Source organism: Calliphora vicina, chromosome 2 (assembly GCF_958450345.1).
Source record: "Calliphora vicina chromosome 2, idCalVici1.1, whole genome shotgun sequence".
Classification (NCBI taxonomy): domain Eukaryota; kingdom Metazoa; phylum Arthropoda; class Insecta; order Diptera; family Calliphoridae; genus Calliphora; species Calliphora vicina.
Window position 1 is genome coordinate 65,672,569 of NC_088781.1, and position 23,483 is coordinate 65,696,051.

General features: G+C 31.7%; 1 protein-coding gene across 3 annotated transcripts; it reads left to right on the plus strand.

Annotated features, from left to right (window-relative positions):
- The first annotated feature begins 1,449 nt into the window (after positions 1-1,449).
- On the plus strand, positions 1,450-17,971 carry Atxn7 (Ataxin 7). 3 transcript variants are annotated; one of them, XM_065502645.1, is made up of 3 exons: positions 1,450-1,642; positions 10,655-12,294; positions 14,235-17,971. In XM_065502645.1, the coding sequence occupies exons 2-3, from the start codon at positions 10,765-10,767 to the stop codon at positions 17,022-17,024; spliced, it is 4,320 nt and encodes a 1,439-aa protein (XP_065358717.1). In that variant the 5' UTR covers positions 1,450-1,642; positions 10,655-10,764; the 3' UTR covers positions 17,025-17,971. The 3 variants fall into 3 exon arrangements, with proteins under 3 accessions (XP_065358717.1, XP_065358719.1, XP_065358718.1); XM_065502647.1 differs by having other exon boundaries at positions 10,720-12,294; XM_065502646.1 differs by lacking the exon at positions 1,450-1,642 and adding an exon at positions 10,439-10,583.
- The last annotated feature ends 5,512 nt before the right edge of the window (positions 17,972-23,483 follow it).

The window sequence follows — 23,483 nt, forward strand, 5'->3', positions numbered from 1 at the left end:
TAAAAAGTTGAAAAAAGTCGAAAATTGTCGAAAAAAGTCGAAAATAGTCGGAAAGTCGAAAATAGTCGATTAACTAAAAAGTCGAAAGTCCCAAAAGTCGACTTTTCATAAACTACCAAAAGTCGAAAGTTCGAAAAGTCGACTTTTTAAAAAACGGAAAAAGTCGACTTTTTCTTTCAGCTATAGAACCCTACTGCATATGTTATTTCGTGTGGACAAATAAGGTTGCCAGATGTATTTCACATGTTTTCCACAATAAAAACAGAGTACTGCTTTTGCGAAATTATTTCGCATATATTTCATTCCAAATATTTTATATGTAGTTTGACAGCATTTCGCACGACATTTTGAACAGAGTACCTAGCTTTTGACAGCATTTCGCACGAAATTTTGAACAGAGTACCTAGCAGAGACCTGCGCCGAACGGCTGTAAGCCGGCTGAGCTGAGCCGAGCCGCCAATAAATTTTCGAAGCCGCCGCCGCCGTATTTTTCGGCTTAAGTCGGCTTTAAAATAGCCGCCGTTTTTGATAAAAGTTCCTTAGTAATTTCATAAAATTTTCAGAATTTCACTTTTTTCAAATTTTTAATTATTTAGAATTTGCTTAGTTATTCTGTAGTCGGCTGACAGCCGGCTAGCCGCCTCCGTCGACCTTTTTTGGAGTCAGCCGCCGCCGCCGTGAAATTTAGTCGGCGCAGGTCTCTGGTACCTAGCTTTAGTGAGGAACACAATCATTGGTTAAATCCCAGTTAAATGTGTTTTAGGTTTAAAATAACAGCATGTTAAGCTACGTAACATGTAAGAAACTATCTCTTAGTAATCCAGATATAAGTCAAAAATCGATGTTTTCCTGGTTTTTTCCATTTGTGGACCGATTTTCTCGATTTTAAATAGCAACCGAGTCGGAAGAATTCCCGGAGATATTGATGTATGAATCGTGTATGTAAGTTATTTGTGGGCTTCGGAAAGTTGATTTCAACAGACAGACGGACATGGTTTAATCGACTCCGCTATCTATAAGGAACCAGAATATATATACTTTATAGGGTCAGAAAATTATATTGTGGAAATTACAAACGGAATGACAAACTTATATATACCCTTTTCACGATGGTGAAGGGTATAAAAAGGCTGCAGGAAGAAATGGATAAAATCAGTGTTGATTAATTGCAAAAATTATTTATAACATGCCAAATCGCTTATGAAGATACATTGTGTATTTACAAAATGGACAAAAAGCCGATTCACCATATACATATGTATATGTACGTGTTGGAGTGGAGTCATGTCAAAGCAAAACACAAACGGTTTAGCGAGTTTTGAGTAAGATAGTTACCAACACTATTTCTCACACATGTAGAATTTATCCAAGCTCTCAATTATACAACCCTGTATGAGAACATAACTCATTTTCGGAGTATAAAATTGGCAACTCTAGCCGACATATAAAAGTAGTCACTACTCATGTAACGAGTACGTTTTAGTACGGCCGACGGCTGCTGGAAAACAAAAATCGCATAATTTTTTTAGTTTTACGGCAATTGCTATTAATACTGCATAATTTTATACATAAAAACTGATGACTACAATGGGAGCATAAATCTGAAGGCTATAGACGTCCCATTTAAACAATTTTGGCTGCGGTAAGCAAACTGGAATTGTGACACAAGTTTTATTTTTGCAGCTAAAAAACATGGCTGGGTTTTTTCTGCATGTCAAGGGGTTTCTTGAGTAGATAAAAAATGTTTGTGAGTGAAATGAAAGAAAATTGAGCAATAAGAAAATAATAAGAAACCATAGAAGAAAACTGGTGTTGCAACTTGCAAAGTGATTTAGACATTAAACAGAACCACAGAATTTAGTTTGAAAACTCGAAAAATTCACATATTGCAAATTTTTTTTATTGTACGTGGGCACAATCAATACTTTGTATCTTTTGTGGTGTTGAAAAGTGAGTACTTATTAACAACTGCGCATTGTCAGCGAAAAACATAGGTATTTAAACACAAAGAATTGGCAAAATAGCCGAATGAATACGAATCAATTTATCCATCACAAATGGTAAGTATCAAAGTAAATTAATAAAGTAGCGACAGTACTACAACAAATACAACATTTACAAAAACCACAAGCAATTTTGTTTTTGGTTTAAGGTCTGAGCTGTCAAAGTTGCCTGTTGTTGTTTTTGCTTTTGGGCTTGTTGTATTTTTCGCCACAACAACCACAAGTGAATTGACAGTTCAGACCAAAGTAAAAAAAATAGTCAGCTGTTCTACTGAGTCTACTTTATTAATTTACTTTGGTAAGTATATTCCAGTGCTGAACAGCTGTCAAATGTGCTTAAACAGCTGGTTTGTTTACATTTGATAAAGACAATGTTGCCAATGATTCGTCTTGTTCTCTAGTAAAAAGTTGGTAACTCAACATGAATCGAACTGAACTTTCGTTCAGCTTTAGGGTTATCGCGTTACAAATTCTATTATAGAAGATTATCGATAAAATACGTTACTTTAAATATACATTACAAAGCTCAAAAAGTTAAATACTGCATATATAATGTTAATAAATATTATATTTACAAATAAAGGTATATATCGTCACCTAAAATGCCAAAGAACGTATCATCAAAAAATTCGAAATTGATTTTATTATTGATTACTATTCACTACATCATATTACATATGTGTACAAAATTTTAAATCTTTACTATCAAAAATAACCATGTTATAAATAACCAAAATTGAAACTAAAGTATCATCAAGTACATACAGTAGCCCAATAAAGTCTACATACAGGAATTCAAATTAAATTTCTTTCGTTGAAAGCTGTATTTGTAAGTTGAAAGTAATGAAATATATTTGTTAAAAAAATAAATTTATACTAAAAAACATTAAAACAACATCACTTAAGTCGGGTTGAGCAACATTTCCTATCACGTCCAAAAGTGATGTTTATGTGTAAAGCAAAAACAACATTTCACACATTTTAAAAATTTGTTTTTGTTTTGTGTACACAATTTTCAAATTATGAAAGGCAAATCAACGCTTGAATTTTTGTGAGTTTGTTTGGTTCACAATTTGTACATAAAACAAAAACAAATTTTTGAAATGTGTGAATTGTTGTTTTTGCTTTGCACATAAATATCACTTTGGTGACGTGATTTACAAAATTAGGGCCTTATTATTGTTATTATTTAAAATTCGACCACTAATAACAAAATTTTACAGTTACTTTGAGTATACGCAAAAATATTTTTCACGTTTGTGTACAAATACAATAATCGTATTAAAGTATAATAATAAGTTTTCCTGTATATATACTTTCTTGGGCTACTGTATATGATTTTCTTGAACGAAATAACGTATACGCTTTGAGTAATTAATAAATAAATCGTTTTTACCTTATTTTAGGTAGTATCCTAATTTTTTTTAATAAATTTGTTGCAATTGAATATTTTTTGCAGTCTTCATGAAAATTTAATGAAGAAACTTTTTTAGTTTAAAAAAGTAGTTGTTAGTAATTAAAATAAAAAAAAAACAATAAAATTAAAAAAAGTATATTTATTTATTTACAACATATTTTACAAATAAATTTATAAAATATTAAATTTCGTTGATGTTCTGTTTATATAGACAATGTTTTATAATTTTAATATTATTGGGATTTGAACAATCTAGTATATCATCTATACCCATGGTAGGCGTTCATATTGCTGAGGTTACGATGATTTTCGTCAAACAACCCGAATGTGAACAAAAGAGCGTAATAGAGCGTAAAAATACACACAATTCATTCAGTTTCTTGATGTTGTTGTGGATATTTTATTTTTTACCCAAAAGAACACACAAATTAAATGCCTCTTTTTGCGTACCACTGATCTATACTGTTAGTGGTTGCTGATATAGGACATTCCGTTAAAATATGTATTATGTTCAATTCAGTGTTACATATGCTGCATATGACTGGTTGTTCATTTTCGTAATAGTGTTTAACATTAAATAAAGCCTTTCCGACTCTCATTCTCGCCATTGTTATGCAATCTTCTCGACTGAGGTTTATGTGATATTTTGGCCTATTGATACTATGATTGTGAAGACTTAGGAAGGAATAAGACTTTTGCCATTGATGTTGTAAATTATCAAAATAATATGACTTATATACATTGGTAATTAATTTTGGAAAGCAAGTAGTTTCATAAATTTGTGGAGTAAGCAGTACTTGTTTAGCGGCTACGTCGGCAAGCTCATTTCCTTTTATGCCTATATGTGACGGTATCCATATCAAGGTTATATTATCAGTTGTATATTAATATATTGTTATATATACCTTTTTTGTTGTTCGAGAGTGCATAAACAGTACTTAAGCTATCTGTGCATATTAACACTTTAGAATTTTGCTGCTTGGCGTACGATACTGCTGCTTCGACAGCACTAAGTTCGGCTGTGAAAATACCTGTAAATAACGGTAGCATACATTGTTTAACAATCGAGAACTCAGATTCGCTTTAACTACTGCAAAAGTATTAGCACCATCATGGTAAGACCCGTCAGTATATAAAATGATATCAGGAGAATATTTTACTTTCTTTTCTGCGAGCATAGATTTAAATTGTTCTGGACTGGTTTCATTCTTTTTGAGGTATGCAAGCTCGATATCAATATTGATTTTGTTGTTCGTGGTGTTAATTCTTTCTCAAGTAGTTTTCATTTTATATCGTTTTTTGCTTCTCCTATAAACTTATGAAAAGTGATGTTACGTTATTTTGCAATTTAGGTGACGATATGTATATATGAGGAGCCGCAGAACAAATTGTATTTTTTCGCATATTTTCAAAAATGGGTTTTTTTGGTATTTTTTATAATATTTGGGTGAAATCTTCTAGAAACAATCAGGTTAACAAAAAAAAATTAATTTTTTTCTAAGTAAATGGGTTCTAAAAAAACGTACAACACTAGTATAAAACGACAAGTAAGAGTGCTATATTCGGCTATGCCGAATCTTATATACCCTTCACCAAATTATACTTCAAAATTTTAAATATTTATAGGTAAACAAAATTTAATTTTTTTTCCAGTTGTTTTTTAATTTTTTTGAAACATTTTTTTTACGATTGTTATTTTAAATTTTTAAAATTATACTTCAAAATTTTAAATATTTATAGGTAAACAAAATTTAATTTTTTTTCCAGTTGTTTTTTAATTTTTTTGAAACATTTTTTTTACGATTGTTATTTTAAATTTTTAAAATTTTTTTAAATTTAAAAAAAATTTTATTTTTTTTGTTCAATTTTTTTTTTTAAAAAAAATACGGGTTAAAATTTTTTTTCCGATTTTGACCCATTGTAGGTCCAACTTATATACGTCGTTGCAAATGTCTTTGAAATATCTATCATTAGATATCCATATTGTCTATATTAATGTCTTAGTAATCCAGATATAGGTCAAAAATAGGTAAAAAATCGAGGTTGTCTTGGTTTTTTTCCTCATATCTCAGCCATTTGTGGACCGATTTTGCTGATTTTAAATAGCAAAATTCTCGAAAGCATGTCTGACAGAATTATTGAAGATTTGGATCCCGAAGATATCTGGGGTCTTCAGAAAATTTATTTCAACAGACGGTCGGACAGACAGACGGACATGGGTTAATCGACTCCGCTATCTATAAGGATCCAGAATATATATACTTATACGGTCGGAAATGAAAAATGTAGAAATTACAAACGGAATGACAAACTTATATATACCCTTCTCACGAAGGTGAAGGGTATAAAAATAAATACATACATATACACATCTGCTCAAAATAATAGATACACCTAATTGGAAAAATTTTAAATGGCGGTAACATTGAAAATTTCCTCGCAAGCGTTAAGAATACATCATATTATTAAAATTTCTATCTGGCAATGTCATGTCAGTCAAAAATCTGGCAACTATTTGCTTTCATGTTGATTTTTAAAAACGAATTTATTTGAATTACAAAAAATTATTTGCTCATAAAAATAGATACACATCAGTAATTTGTAATTTGTTTATATACAATTTTTTTTTGTGCAATTTTTTGTTCCTATTTACGTGAAACAGTAAGTATAATTTAAATTTTAGCAACAATTTTATAAAAAATAGGACTCTTTTGAAGAAAATGGGACGAAATCATCATTGTACCGAAGATGAGAAAAAAATTGTTCAAACGATGAGAAATCAAGGAAAATCATTACGGGAAATAGCAAAGAGCATAGGAAGATCTTTACATTTTGTCCAAAATGCTTTATCTAAAAAACAAAAAAGAGAAACTCGCGGTAGACCAAAGAAAACCAGTCCAGAAACAGATAGGCGGATCGTCCTTATGGTTAAAAAAGACCCTTTCATATCATCGAAAGCTATTTCTGCGGAGCTATGTAACGAAATCAGTCCACAAACAGTTCGTCGTCGTCTTTTACAAGCTAAATTGCCGGGAAGAATTGCCAGAAAAGTGCCACTAATGCGCCAAAAAAATATCAAGACAAGATTAGAATTTGCTAAAGAGCACTTACAATGGTCCGGGTGTGAAGGCGAAAAAAAATGGAGAAATATTTTATGGAGCGACGAAACAAAAATAAATTTGTTTGGAAACGACTGCCAAAGAAATGTACGCCGACCAAAAGGAAAAGAATTCCACGTTAAATTTACAAAAAAAACGGTAAAACATGGCGGGGGAAACATAATGGTTTGGGGTTGCTTTTCATGGAATGGTGTTGGTCCGATATTCCGAATAGAAGATACCATGAATGCTAGTGGGTATAGAGACATATTGGAAAACGTAATGCTTCCATATGCATCGGAAAATATGCCATTAATATGGACATTCCAGCAGGACAACGACCCAAAACATAGTTCAAGATTAGTTAAAAACTGGTTCTTGGAGAATAACGTACCTGTTTTAAGCTGGCCCAGCCAATCCCCTGATTTAAACCCAATAGAAATCTTGTGGAGTGAATTAAAGATAAGACTTTCGAAGGAAGTTTTCAAAAATAAAGACGATTTATGGGAGAAAACGCAAAAAATATGGTACGAGATTCCATTGGAGAAGTGTCAGAACTTGATATCCAGTATGCCCAGAAGAGTGGAGAAAGTTTTACAAAACAAAGGTGGATATACTGGATACTAGCATTACTTTAATAATAAACTAATTTTTTTAAGATAAAATTTATTAGCTTTTGTTTAATAAGAATTTTTAAAAATGTATCTATTATTATGAGCACCAAATTTTTCGAAATTTAAGAAATTTAATTTACTTTATAATATTTATTATTAATTATGAAATATTTTGTTTTTGTTTTTTACTCTCCTTTTAACTATAAATAAAAATCGACTGAATTTTTTTTATAATTTTACAATATACCATTATTTTTTTTCGTTTTTAAAAAATAAATCTTGGTGTATCTATTATTTTGAGCAGATGTGTATATTTAATTTCAATGTGTAATTTGTTTATTTATTAGATCAGGATAAAAACATTAATTTAAAATATTATGTTAAAAAAACGCATAAAAACATAGTTTTTAATTTTGTTTTTAACAAAACGTTTTTTTCTTTATTTTTTAACAAAAGGTTCTTTTTCCGATATTAAAATGTTTTTATATATACGTCAAGTGAACCAACTTTTGAAATCGATGTCTTCCGATCGCGATGAAATTTGCACCAATGTTAGTTCTATTGGATAGTAATTCGTACACCATTTTGCAACTCTGAGTTATAGGAGGTCAAAATTTGACATTTTGGCCAAACAGGTGTTTTTTTTTATCCATATAACTTATTACCTATTGTTCTTAGCAAAATGTGTCCCAAATAGTTTAGATAGCTATTTATGCAATCTTTCGAAAAAAAAAATTTAATAAAATATTTTTGATTATTTTTTTTTAAATCAAAAATATTTTTGACTTTTTTTTTCAAAATGGGCCCTTTTTATTTTTTTTAAGAAAGCTTAGGTCTTTTCCTAAGCGACCTATATGGTCGCTTAGTGGGATGCGAGTGGGATATCTATCAAAAAAAATATTTTGTAACTCAAGATTTAAAATTTTTGAATTTTTTTGCAAAATCAAAATCTTTTTTGACTTTTTTTAAAAAAATGGACCCATTTTTTTATTTTTTTTTTTTGCTCAGAAGAAAGCTTATGTGTTTTCCTTTAACACCCTTTTTGTCGCTTAGTGGGATGCGAGTGGGATATCTATAAAAAAATGTTTTGTAACTCAAGACATACAATTTTTTACTTTTTTTTGAAAAATCAAAAACCTTTTTGAATTTTTTTTTCCAAAATGGACTCTTTTTTTATTAATTTTTTTTTTCTCAAAAGAAAGCTTAGGTCTTTTCCTTTAAAACCTTTTCGGTCGCTTAGTGGGATATCTATCAAAATAAATGTTTTGTAACTCAAGACAAATGTTTTTAAATTGATTTTTTCATATTTGTGTGTAAGTGTTTCTAAAACCTTAAAAATAAAAACCACAACAACTGACCGATAATAGCCACTGGAGGGCTGCAATATGAGGCCGACCGCTATTAATTTTCCACCCCCAAAATTTGTCTGAGTTTTGTATCTTGCGGCTTTTTTAGTCAATCCTAGAGGTAGTTTTCATGGCACGTGATTTTCATTGTTAAAATATCAGGTGCCCCAGAAACAAATTTTTGGAATCAAGTGGAAATATTTTATGGCCCTTCTCCGAAGTACCAGTTTATTTATTATTTTATGACATTTGACTTTAAGAAGTGGGTGGAGAGGTAGAAGTTGACAGGTAGGTTATTTATATGGTGGTTTATTTTTATTATTATTTGTAACATTTGGTTAAACTAGGTACTTTAGTATGTAAGCCCTTCTTGACCCTAATAAAAGATTTTAGACTCATTCATTAAAACGTACTACCTATATGATCTTAAAAAACTATTTATTGTCATTCTGAAGACATACGGAAATCAGTTTTTTAGAAACAGCGTTAAAGTTAAGACGTGTGTTATTTACATAAATACTTACAAAATTCAAAATGTCTACGACTTCTAAAAAGGCTAAGGTTGAAAATGAAATTTATTCGTCTTTTTGTTTTAATCCCTTTAACAAAATGAAGCACAGATCATCAGATATGCGAAATATTTCCGACGGCTTATTAAAAAAATTCCCTAAGCTGTCAAAACGATTGAAAATTAGTGGATCATGCAGGAAAGAGCTCGGAAAGTTGAACGAATTACCGAATTTGAATAGTAATGAGCCTTGCGTTGAAGTTATTCCAGATGAAGACAAAAGTAGATAGATATCCCACTCGCATCCCACTAATCGACCAAAAAGGTTTTAAAAGGTTTTTTGAGAAAAAAAAATTAATAAAAAAAGAGTCCATTTTGGAAAAAAAAGTCAAAAAGGTTTTTGATTTTTCAAAAAAAAGTAAAAAATTGTATGTCTTGAGTTACAAAACATTTTTTTTTTATAGATATCCCACTCGCATCCCACTAAGCGACAAAAAAGGTTTTAAAGGAAAAGACCTAAGCTTTCTTCTGAGCAAAAAAAATTAAAAAATGGGTCCATTTTTTTAAAAAAAGTCAAAAAAGTTTTTGATTTTGCAAAAAAATTCAAAAATTTTAAATCTTGAGTTACAAAATATTTTTTTTGATAGATATCCCACTCGCATCCCACTAAGCGACCATATAGGTCGCTTAGGAAAAGACCTAAGCTTTCTTAAAAAAAATAAAAAAAAAAATAAAAAGGGCCCATTTTGAAAAAAAAGTCAAAAATGTTTTTGATTTAAAAAAAAAAAATCAAAAATATTTTATTAAATTTTTTTAATTTTTTTTTCGAAAGATTGCATAAATAGCTATCTAAACTATTTGGGACACATTTTGCTAAGAACAATAGGTAATAAGTTATATGGATAAAAAAAAACACCTGTTTGGCCAAAATGTCAAATTTTGACCTCCTATAACTCAGAGAGTTCTTGACCGATCTTGTTGAAAAATGGTGTCCGAATTACTATCCAATAGAACTAACATTGGTGCAAATTTCATCGCGATCGGAAGACATCGATTTCAAAAGTTGGTTCACTTGACGTGAAATGCCCCATATACATATCAAACATCCTTAACATTTAATATGGTGACTTATGGCAGTTAGATGTATATATTGATAAGTAAGAAACTTGTTACCATTTCCAGGTTCATGCAGTTTTTTAAGGGGCGAAATAATCAATTTCCCAAAAAATTTTAACGAGCAAAAAAAGTAACGTTTGTTCTGCGGCTCCTCATATATGTTTCTTTATTTATCGTTTAAAGAACAAACTATATTCTAAAAGCATAATTTATTTAAGTAATTTGAACATTTTCTAATATGTAATAAACATTAATAAATTCAATTCAACAATAGGTATAAACAATTTGGTTTATTGTTATATAAAAAGTTTATTATATGGATGGGATATCAAGTAAAATATTCCCCTTTTTGATTTTCATCAAACATTAATAAAAATGGATGGTCGCCATTAGGATCCATGGGCATTCACTCGTCAAGCAGCTCACTTATATCCAGTTTGTAATAATTCGTAATAGTGTTTATCTACTGAATATACCTAATGTAATTTAAATAAAATTTTAACAATATATTTATTATATAATAAAAAAAATAAAACTTACTTAATTTAACAGGGGTTTTTTAACTATATGTTTTTAAACTGCTGGTCCATCAAAGTAATCACCACATTTTTCGATAGACGTCTGTTAAAACCATTGAAGGGTGTGAATAGCAATTCCGAAACATGCCGAAACCAAGTTCCGTAACATCTGCTTCGAATGCAGTAAATTCGAATAAACAGAACAACAACCATTCAAATGTCGATAACCAGGATTCAACATCATCGGGTAATTCCTCAGCATCAGTGCACAGTCATGCACTGTCGAAATATCAGGGTCAAAAATGGCAGCAGATGTTCGATGTTGAAAAGGTACTCAAGCAAATTCGCATGGCTGAGAAAATCCACATTAAAGGCAAAGGTGGCGGCTCGAGTGGAAACGACAATTCACACAAAAGTTCCAATAGCAGTAACAATTCTCCGCCCAACAAGTCAAGAAAAAATCAAATAAGACAGGTTCAAAGACTGAATGGCACCGACATGCATTACTATGGCATTGTACCGAAGCAAACGGCATTAGATGTGGTGGTATGTAGTGTTTGTATGGGCATATACACAAAGATGGGCTTTAACAATCACATGATGTTGCAACACCCTTCGGTTTGGACCAGCGTGTCGTCCAAAGTTACACCACCGGTAAACGACACAACTTTGGGTACAAATGACAACAGCCAAGACAGTTTAAAAGGGAGTGAAACGGCACCAAACGCGGCGACGGTCAGCGCTCAAAGCGAGGTAATGGGATCGCCATCGGATTTGTCTGGGACAATCTCGACATGCTCAAATGCCTCGTCCAGTTCAACATCCACGGTATCATCGGCTGCTCCTGCTGTCAATTATGTTGCTCCCATGACGACAACTACTAGCTCCCGCCAGAAAAGTAGTTCAAAAGCTGGGAGTAGCTCGGGGAGTAGCAGCAGCAGTCGTTCCCGCAGCAAAAGCAAACATCATAGCTCTTCCACCGCCACAGCATCCGCGTCGTCTAATACCAATGCGGAAGTGTCGCATACTTCAGCAACAGCAGGAACGGCCGCGGCCTCTACAACATCCAGTAAAAAGAACTCCTCTAAAAAGAGCTCTTCCAGTTCATCGACTTCAAACGCAAACAGTTCCTCAACAGCAGCAACTACAAATGGTAGTGGAGTTGCCAGTAACAACACCAGTACAAATACCAACACATCATTGGCCACAAAGGAAACTACGGAAGCAAAATTGGTAGCTGGCGGAACGACAACTGCTGCAGCCGCCACCATAACCACGACATCATTAACATCGTCGTCAATAACAACGGCAGTGCCATCAGTGGCAACAGCCACCACGACATCAACTACAAATACAACCACTAGCGTATTGGATGTCCCACAAACAACTACTACGACCGCAACCAATGCCAATCTATTCGGTTCATCATCATCATCGTCGTCATCTTCTTCCTCTTCATCGTCGTCGTCATCATCTTCTTCGTCCTCATCCAACTCATCGTACTCCTTGCCCCCGACACCAAAAATGGTGGTCAACATCACTCCACAGGACTCGCATCAAATTGCCAACCTAACTACAATTGCGGAAACCACATATTCTCCAAACGTTCTCGATAACAAGGAAAAATTAAGTTTATCCACAAGTGGAGACAGTATGACTTCAAGCAAGAAAAAGGTAAGATTTTATAAGTAAGTAAAATGAAAAATTTCTATACACCTTTTTTTATCAAGAATTTTTTTAAAACCTTTTCATTTCTGAGCTCAGACCATAGAGAATTATAAATGGAGATGAGACACTCCGATTTGTCAAACAAATATACAACGAATCATGTCTGATACAACAAAATATATTGACTAGGATTTATTTTGTTGTAGCCAGAGATAGGTTTTTGACAACAGACTTAGGTTTTTGACAATTACGTCTCGTCTTTATGTTACCCTATGGCTCAAACCATAGATAAAAATAAACATAGATCGGAAACTCTCCTGTCAAATACCTAAGTGGTGTGAATGTATTATTAAAAAAAACTACGAAAACAAAAACAATCCTTCGTAGGCGTGATTATTTTGAGTAATTTTTTTATTTGAGTTTATCTAGTTTCCGTTTTTTTGTGTTTTACTCTATGACTCAGACTAATTAGATATTAGTTGCGTTCGTTTACAAAAAAAAATATAGTTCGATGACTGAATATTTTAGCTAATAATGTGCAGTACTTCTGAAGTCACGACAATCGCTACAATTTTCAAATTCAATACTCAAAATTTAGTACACAGAAAAATATATTTCCAAAACAGTTTCTAATTAAATATATTCAACCGTGATACAAAAATACAAGGTAGTTCCACTTTCTCTTTTTGTCGCCATATTAACGTTCTGACGTTTATTGGAATTATAAAAAATCGTGCTACCGTATTCATTTATAAAATCCCATTTTTTGTTTATTTAAAAATAAAAAAATAAAACAGAAACAAAAGAAAAAAATTTAAACTAAAGAAATTCGTTTTTTAAATAATTTTAAAATAAAAAAGAATAAATATCCCTTACACAGACTCCAAGAAAGAAAAGACACAAAAAGCTACAGATGGCAAGAAACCGAACCAAATTGTGTAAGATTTTGAATTTTTTGTTTTGCAACCAAATAAACACGTCGAAGCCTGAGGGATGCCCCATCATAATGGTCGTCTGCGAATTGATCAAGAATACTTCCTCTGGTTCTAGTATGACTCAAAAAAGCTGCCAGCAAGATTCGGTGAAATCCCGTTATCACTGTAGAAATAAAAGTTTATTTCTACAAACGGACGGTCAAGCTCTCTGACGGACTACGCCTCCCTTTATCCAGACAAATTAATATATATTATAAAACTAGTTGACCTCCCCGGCTTCGCCCGTTAGCATTTACTTATGATAGTTCGTCAAGTTTCTCTAACCCTGCCTGTTCTTATTTATTTGCAAATAAAATATCTAAATTTGTATTGCATACTTTAGGGGCTTTTTTATTACAAAAAAGCCGGTTTTAGCCGTAATTTTTTTTTTCTTTACAAACCATCTCCTGAAAATTTCGAATCGAATAAAAAAATCACCCAAATCGCTCCTGCCGTTCTCACGTGATGGCATTACATACAAAGCGAATAGCTAACTTATGTAAAACCTTACTTATGGTGAAGGGTATAATAAAACTTTTATATAATGTATTCTGAAATTTATAAAAGTATATGTTAAAATGAATTCTTTAACGTTTATTTCATCATGGACATAGATGTATGGACGAAGCATAATAGATAACATTATAATTTATATATGGTTTGTTAGGAGACCTTTTGAATTGACCAATTGTGTTTTAATTTTTACATTCCGTGTAAGTACCATTAGAATATCGATTGGATTTAAAGTTGCAAGACTATGAAATATAACTTATACAAATATTGGTTACCACCACTCCTATTTTTTTTTAACACATACTAATGCCAATTGGATCTGTAGCTTAGAAGTATTTTTTATAATTTTATTTTTCAATATATCATACTGCAATGTTCATATATGTAGTGATACATTCTCCATAATTTTACTTAGGTTCAACATATAAATTAAAACGTTTTATTTTTTTTTATTGACAGATTAAAAGTCCTGCTGCAACTTTTTGTATTCCGGACAATGTTGATGCTGTAAAAACTGAAACAGCGGAAATGCTGTCATTAAGAATGGTGGCACAACAACCAATAAATCAATATGATGCCCAAATAAGTGAACTTGATCAAGCTGTTTCTTCAATCACCGGTGGTCCTTCCAATAGCAATGAAAACAAACTTGATTCTACAACCAATGTTGTCAGTACCAGTACCCCATCATCAATGGGTATTAAAATGGAACAATCTGAGTGTCCAATTCTCGCTGGAACACAACAAAACATCCAGCAGCAGCATCAGCAACATCAACTCCATACCGAAGATGCTCAAATGGTTCATAATACATCCGATGACAGTGCTATGTTGAATCATGTTTTGGATGTTATGCTCGATAGCAAATTGATAAATGAGATCTTAAATGCAGAAACAGAATTGAATTTCGATGAAAATGTTCTAAATGAGAGCTCTTCGACAGGTCAACACAATACAAATCAACAGCTTCAGCAGCAACAAGCCGTTTACATGGAACAGCCATTAAATAAACGCATGCGCTTCGATGAGTCAGCAACCATGGGGCGTCTTCAACAACAACTTACAGCTGGAAATCATGAAATAACTGGCGAATTTACGGTTTTTCCCCAACAGCAACAAACTCAACAACAGCAGACCAACCACCAACCACAAGCCCAGTATGCGCAATATGATGGCTCAACGATGTCTGGTAGTTTAAGCATGGATGGGGGGCAATATCAAACTCCCATCGATGCTATGCAATTACAACAACTGATATACCAACAACAGCAGCAACAGCAGCAAACTATAGATGCTTCTGCTTATGTTGGTGGCAATTTAAGCCTGGGCAATCATCATCAGCAACAGCAACCGCAACATCAACAGATTTATGATCCGAACGGAGCCACCATCGTGGATACAAAACAAATTTTGGAATTATGCGGCGGTGCTGTTGGAGTCCAACCAAACAGTAATGAATTGATAAAAGCAGAAGAATTCGTAACATTACCTGAGGATGTCTCACATCAATTTCAAATTTTCAATGTTCCCTCGTTGACTGATGACATTGAACCTGAGCCCCAGCCTCATCAGCAACAAGTAACACACCACATTGTGGAGCGTCAGTATGTAATGCCGGGCCATGAAGAAACCGAAGAACAATTAATCTATGAAATCACTACCAATAATTCCTCTATGACCACCATGAGTCAACAACATCAGCAACAGGTTTTAGCTGAGTTTCTAAATCAGGCTGCCTCATCGTACGAACAACAACAACATCAACAATTACAACCGGTTTCACATCATCAACATCAGCAGCAGCAGCAGTCAGAACAACAGCATTTTGTAGGGGATAACACACATAAATTGGATAACTTTTATGATGAACTTTTAGATTTCGACTACAGCTTGATAGAGACTGTGAAATCGCTTAGTTCATCTAACAGCAGTGGCAGTAGCAGCAGCAGTAGTAGTAGCACCAGTTCAAATAGCGGCAACAACGCCAATGCTCTGGTTAAATGTGAGCGTGATCATTCTTTAAATTCCTCGTCGTCCTCCTCATCGTCGACGTTTAAATACCATGAAGACTTTTATTTCAATGTGTTCTTTTATGCAGGCATTCCTCGGCCGCTTGCCATTAATTGCTTTGGTCTGATAAAACTACCTCAAGGGGTGGCCACCACTTTTCGTAAACATTTACTCACCACACGTAAAGCCAACAATAGTCTGATGTCTTTGGGTGGTGGCTCCCTAAATGGTGTGGTAGGACAAAGTTCCTCGGCATCTGCAGCTGGAGCTGTAAGCAGTCGTTTTAGTAATTCCAAACAATTGCCCAGTTATTTTACCAACCTAGCCAATAACGGCGGCAACAACAACTCGAGTATGGGTAACGAATTCTCTATAGGCAGTATAACCATAACCAACACACCGTCTAATGTACAGCAGCAGCAGGGATGCAACAATGGGTCGCAGCAGCAAAACAAGCAAAACAGTAGTGGCAGTGGTACAACGAATCCTCTAGAAATCAATCTCAACAATATAAATGGTGGAATCTCGGCCACGTCGCCAGTATCTACACAACCTAGGGGTCGCACCAAGTCAGGGGGATCTAACCATAGTGCTGGGTCATATAACAGTACATCATCGAACAATCTCAAACATAATAAATCGTTAGGCGGCATAGGTAATTCGACAAATTCTGCTCGTGTCACAGTTGGTACCATAGGGTCCTATGGCAATGCTAAAACCATATTTGTTAGTAGTGCAGCTGCTTTAAGTGCTGAAAGAAATAAATTTATTAAACGTAGTCTTATAGCCAAGGTACATCATGATCCAACACGAGCATCGGCTCAGTCGACTCATGCTCAGCAACAGTTTACAAGTAAAAAGTTGAGTGATTTGTTAAGTGGCAAAAAGCCAAGTACGAATGCTAACAACAGCGATGTTGTCAATGCGTCTGGTCAAGAGATCAGTTCAGAAATGGCTGCAGAAAAACAAGCAAAACTGAATCGTGTCAATCGTTTTTACGAAAAGCGTCGCAAATTGTTGAGTATGACTCAACAGCACCAAAACCACAGACACGCACCGTATCAAAACACCCAAGTATTAAGACGGCAACAATTGGAACAGCAATTGCAGCCTCAACAACAGCAGCATAAATTATTAAAACAGCAATTAATGCGCAGTTTTTCAGATTGTGGCATTAATTCAACATCGAATACCAACGTTGCATCTGCAGATTCAAATGTTATGCGTGTTTTTGTCTGAGCTCTCTTATACTCTCTCTTATTAGCTCTTATTGGCTTTTCACTATTTCCAAATAATATGAAGTAACAACTGAAGAGTTGTCATGATTTCAAATCGATTGCTCTCTCGCTCTTTCTCTTCATCTTAACTACAACAAAGGAAAAACAAATATTTATCTCCACAAATCGTATTCACCGTTAGTGAATTGTCTCAACCTTATTATATTTTCCAATTATATTTCCTCTATACTCTAAACACATCTTCTGTACTTCCCTTTCCTTCCGTCTTTAACTGCTAACATTTGCAAATTTGAAAAGAATTACTTTTATTTCGCTTTTACAATCTTTATTCCAAAACCTCTACAAATTTAGTTTGTAATTGTAATTTTAAAAAACCTTGAAATATTTAAGTTAGATTTTATTTAAAACATTATTATATCTCTCCTCTATCTGCTACCTACATACTACATAGTTAATATAGTGGTAAAACAAAAAATGTTTTAGTTTTTATTTTTTTTTCACTGTTTATTTTTTAATATTGAATACACTGTATACTATAAGATTATGATTATTCTTCTTCAAATTCATTTATATTCAGAAATTATGTACGCTTCCTTTCTCGTATGATTTTCATCGAGTAGGTAACAAACAACCAACCAACCATTCGCACTATTCAATAACATTTGTATTATATAATTCATTTTCATATATCTAAATGGCATATGCTTTTTTATATTAAATCATTATTCGTGTAGTTTACTTTAAGTTCTCCTATTTTAATTTTTCAATAATTATCATTGTCATCAATACATACAACATACATACATATTACAATTATTACTTTGTGAGTATCAATGATTATTTTATGATCAAAGATCTACTATATGCTATATTAATTTATATTATATATATTTAAACAGAAAAGCAAAAAATAATAATAAAAATAAAACGAACAACTTTATTATTTTACCATTATTTGTTTGGATTTACTAAATATAATCAATTTAAAAATTAGCTACAAGGGCAAATTTTTGGGAATATTTTCAGTTAAATTTCTAGCAACTCCCGTTATAACTGGACAATTTATCATATTTATATACTTTAGACTGTTCCAAGATTGTATTAAAATATAAATTTTCTTTGCTTTCCATTGGTAAATTTTTAAAAATTTATAAGGAATTTTAAACAAAAATTTTAGTTGATTTTTCGAACATAGAAATTTGTTGATATATTACCTAAGAAACTTTGTAAATGACATTCTAATCTTGCGCTTAGTTAAGTTTATACTATATTTTTTAGGAAATATTACCTATAGTTTTTTGTGTGTGTAGATTAGATAGACCCTTAAAAATATATTGCTTTGGATGGGTCTTATTCTTAGTAGTTTCATAACATTTTCAAAATTTCACTTTTTAAATTTTTAATTATTCAGAATTTGAGTAGATATAGTTTATTTGTACTCTTACTCAGAGCACAAGTAGGGAAGTGAAGAGAATGTTTGCTTATTAAATACGAATAAGTAAGTAGCCGAAGTTAATAGAGTACCGAAAAAAAAGAACAAATGATATGTGAACAACAAAAAAAGAAGTACCTTAAAATTCATGTTCTCTTCATGTGGTACTGCAAGTATTTTTGTGTATTATACAGTAGAGATTATAGTAATGTATTAGAGTAACTTCGGGTATTGTGGACTATGCGTCTAATGTGGACCAGTGTCTTTTTTCAGAAACTATTGAAGGTATGATAAAACTGATTTGTCGTACATTTTACAATTTGCTTGAAACGACAATTGCACATTTGCTTTCATGAGTAATTGATATGTTGGCTTTTTATTCTTGTATTGAAATTAATGCGCGTGCTCAACATTTTTTTCGGCTCAAGTAAGAAACAAAATTTGGTACAGTTACTTGGTAGAATTTAATGTTTGGTTGTTTTATATAGTTAAAGTGGACACATAGTTTTGCATATATTTGGTAAGAATTTAAGCACATTTAGATTCTTAGGTAAAAATAATTTTTTACCACTGTAACCCAAGTTCGTGTAATGTGGACCACTTAAATTACTTGATTATGTACTACTGGTCCATATTACCCGACAATAACTATGTACTTTGTAAGCAATCTATCTAAGACAAGAACGCGACTTTTTAGTTTATATTAATACAAATATATTGAAAATAAAATTTTTAATCATTCATGATTAGCTGGTTCATGAATTTTATCTATTAAATACTAGTCCACATTACCCTCATATAATGGTCCATATTACCCTCCAATTTTTTTAATGCTGGTTTTTGGGTTCCTTACAATATTTTCACATACATTTTTTATCCTTTGACGGAAAAAATTTTCAACTGCAAAAACAATTAGAGAATACATTAGCTAATTTATTGCTTCACATCTTTTTTAATATCCATATATATTGTGGCCAAAATTTAGAAAAAAACAAAATGGTAGTCCACATTACCCGAAGTTACTCTAATGTAATTAATGGCATTTACATTTGTATATTGTGCATTAGAAATAAAACAAGCCAAATTTCATTAAAATCATCAGATAAATACATATTTTATTCTTGATAAAGTAAAAATAAAAAAATATTAAATTTAAATTGTATTTGCCAAACTTCACGTAGTACTGCAAGTACCTCGAGAAGTTTGGTTGTAGCTTGATACTCGATATGTTCTCTTCTTGTATGTGGAGAGTGCGAGTGTAAAACAAACCTGTAATTAACTAGTAAACATAAAGGCGAGTAACAACAAATACATATTCGATAATTTTGTTGTTTCCAAAAATATGAACATTACTTTTAAATATAGTTCGAGTAAGAGCACATACTTTACAAGTACACATGTACTACTTAACTACAAATCCATTCATGCAGAGGTTTAGTTCACACATATCATCAGCGCAAACATTCTTAGCATAGAGGCTTTATGAATTCACTTTTCGAAACCAGAAAATAATAATGAATTAAAAAGCCTAAGCCAAGCTCTTCAAAATAAACAGCCTTTGCACAACTAGATGGAGTTGTAGATATGAAAATTGTAAGTCAGTAATTATAAATTACGCTGTAATATATATTGTAATATTTATATTTGCCGGATTCTATTCCTTCAGTTGATTATTGGAAGTTAAATATTGTTACGAAATTGTACTTGAATTCAAATATAACGATTTTAACGGCTGATTTAAAAGTAGCATAATGCTTTCAAATAACAGTGCTGTAAAACTGTAACATATCTGTGGGCATTATTAAATAAAAGCTTTCAGTTGATTTGATCGTAAGTTGACAACGCTGTATTCGATTTCGAATATTCAGTTAAAGAACATTGTAGAAAGTACACTACAGATGGCGTATGTATTAGAAACCTCTAGACGGTTAAAGAGCAATCTAGAGTGCAGATGGCAGTGTTATAAATAGTAGCAGAGGTTGCAGTCGTGAGTGAGTTTATCAGAGACGCTTTTCGAATAAACATCATCTAAGTGCCTTAAAGTGTGTTGTGTTTTTCAAGTAAATTCGTGTACATTATAAATTGTGTCTGTAATTCTGAGAATTTATAAACGTGTATAAAAAAAACATTGTGTGGCTATTTAATTCTGTTGTTGTTGTACATTTTAAATAAATAAAGAGTTGTTACAATTTTTAAACTACTAAACGGCTTTTATTTGCAATCAAAAGTATCCGGTTTATTTAAAGGAAATAAACCAGCGTTTTGTTTCGGGTATGTATTCATAAAAACAAATAAGGCAAATAAAAATGTCAAGAAAATATAAAATAAAAATAAAATTTTCAGAAAAATATCAATCAACAAAGAAATAAAATATTTGTAATACTATCGTGTAAACAATAATTTTTTTTCGAAACGATTTTTTGAAATACCGACTGATTTCAATAATATTTTAAATTTGAAAAGTGTTAATACTCAGTATTGCCGTCTATAAATACCTTAACTTGGTTATATAAGGATTGAGATCGAAAAATTCGTAACATACATATATGTTAATAAAAAAAAAATAAAACCACTAAACTTACAGTTTTTATCGTGCTTTCTATCAGTTTGTTCGAAAGGTTGTCCATCTCCGTTTAAAATCTACCACACTTTTGGACACCATTTTTGTGGGGTTGGTTTAATCAGATTAACAAGAAATGAATATAATTGGCATTAAACATAATAATCGACATACTTTACATAGGTATCTTGATAAAAAAAACCATACTTGGGTTAAAAGTTTTAATGAAAAACGTGTGTTAAGAATTTTTCGAACTCAGTCCTTATAAAGAAATTGTTTTCTCTAGAAGATAAGATATTTATTTCAAATGTTAAGACAATTTTATTTAAATAGGGAATTTTTTAAGATATCCAATAAGTACAATTATTTACCCAATATTAGAACTTTCAATCGATTTTCGCCACGCGTTATATTTATTCGATTGCACTTAAATTTTGTAGTAGTTTGTTTTAGCTACTAATCATGGTGTAATGATATACAAGGTGACATTAATCAAACAGCTGATTATTTTTTTGCTCGAATTTGTTTACAACTTCAATCTTGTCAAAATTTTTTTTTGCTGTAGTTTGTATTAAAGACCTGCACAAGCTGCATTGTTTAACACGAAGACAATTGCCACATGATGCTTTTGTCATGTCATGTTATGTTCTTTTACCTACTTAACAGCAACACGCAAAGGCAATGTATATCAAAACAAAAAACAAACGCAGCATCATTTTAACAACATCATAACACACACAACATTAAAAAAATTAACAGATGCATGGATGACATGGAAAATAATTTCAAGTCATTTAAATCATGTATGAGGCCTTTTTTGTATGAGATGATTTCAATTCACTTGTAGTATTTATTGTGTGCAATAAGAAAAAATCTATATTAATATATAAATGTCTTTGTAAGTTTGTTGGTTTGTTTATTTGTTTGAGCATCACGCCTAAACGGCTGAACCGATTTCATTGAAATTTGGAACGTAGATAGATCCTTACTGGGAAGCGTCAATAGGCTATATATTTTTTTACTACGACAGGGCTAGCGAAGCGCACCGAGTCAAGCTAGTTGACTATAAAAATACAACTGAAATTTATATTTATATTATATAGTAGGTCAAAATAAAAATACGAAAGTACACCAATGGGTTTTTTAATGTTGTTTTGGAAAATTTTACAATATTTAGTAATATTACCTGTTATATTATTACTTAAAAAGGAATACGTGGAATATAAGCCATAAAATGCCAATAATTTTCATGGAATTAAAAATGTAATGTGTTTCACATACATATTTTAAATACTACCTGACTTAGGTACAACCGCTCGAATATTATTAACGGGACATTTAATAATTACATTGCTAAATAAAATAAAACTTCATGAACAAAGCCAATTGGCCTATTAGATGGTGTTTAATTAAAGAAAATTAAATTAATGTATAAATCCTTAACGGTGAAGTTTATAATATATTTAATGTTTAAATTTAACGAAGTGTCTCTGAATCGTTCGCGGCATAATTGCTACAAAAATATAAATCTACGAAAATGATCCAATGGAACAAAAGCAACTGCCCAACGATTTGAAGAAAAAGTGTAGGGCATTTATTGCGTAACTTCACAGAATTTGTTTTCCTATTTTTTGTTTTCAAATAAAATCTAGAAGGCTTGAACAAAATTATTTAAATTTTCTAGTATATTTTTATGTTATTCAAAAATGTTTGAAATTTTTCTTGGAAAATATTTAATTTTTTTATGATTTTCAGCTATACAATGAGAAAATATGTATACGTTTCAGACTTTTCTATACATTTAGAAATATTGGCCAATATTGGGATATTATACAAAAATATTTGAACTACATAATGCAATTTATTATAAAATAGCAACAAATTTGTGTAAAAAAATTAAAAATTTCCTTCATGTACAAATTAATAATATTTATGAACATGTTCTTATTCTGAATGAAAAAAGTTGGGAAAAAATTCATGTTCGATTAATAATATTTATTAAAAAATTCACTCCAATTATGAATTTCTTTTTCCTTTGTTACACTTTATTATTTATATTTTTTAAAAATCCTTATATTATTTGTTCTAAATATTTAAAAAAAATATATAATGCTAAATAATAATAGTTCTCAGATTTTCACAGTTCAGCAGTTATGTACAATTTCATTCTGCTATGCAATTTTATTCTGCCTAACAATGCGACACTTGTTAACATCAATTCAATTCAAGCTACCACACATAACAACAGCATCATCAATAGTTATAGACATGACATGGCACAACACGGTTTTCGCGGCGCGAAGACATGGTACAACATGGTTTTTGCGGCGCGATGACATTGAACAACATGATGTGCGCGTCGACACAACAAAACAAAGCATCAAATTTTGAAGTAAGACATTTTTCTACAAAATGTTGTCTTGTGCAGGCCTTTAGTTTGTATACATTATGTCAGTTGTTTTTGACAC

What these genes read in the sequence shown, in the direction of transcription:
- Atxn7 (XM_065502645.1), top strand. Translation starts at nt 10,765, where the DNA reads ATGCCGAAACCAAGTTCCGTAACATCTGCTTCGAATGCAGTAAATTCG. An exon ending in TGACTTCAAGCAAGAAAAAG is followed by an intron (nt 12,295 to 14,234) that starts GTAAGATTTTAT and finishes TTTTATTGACAG; the next exon opens with ATTAAAAGTCCTGCTGCAAC.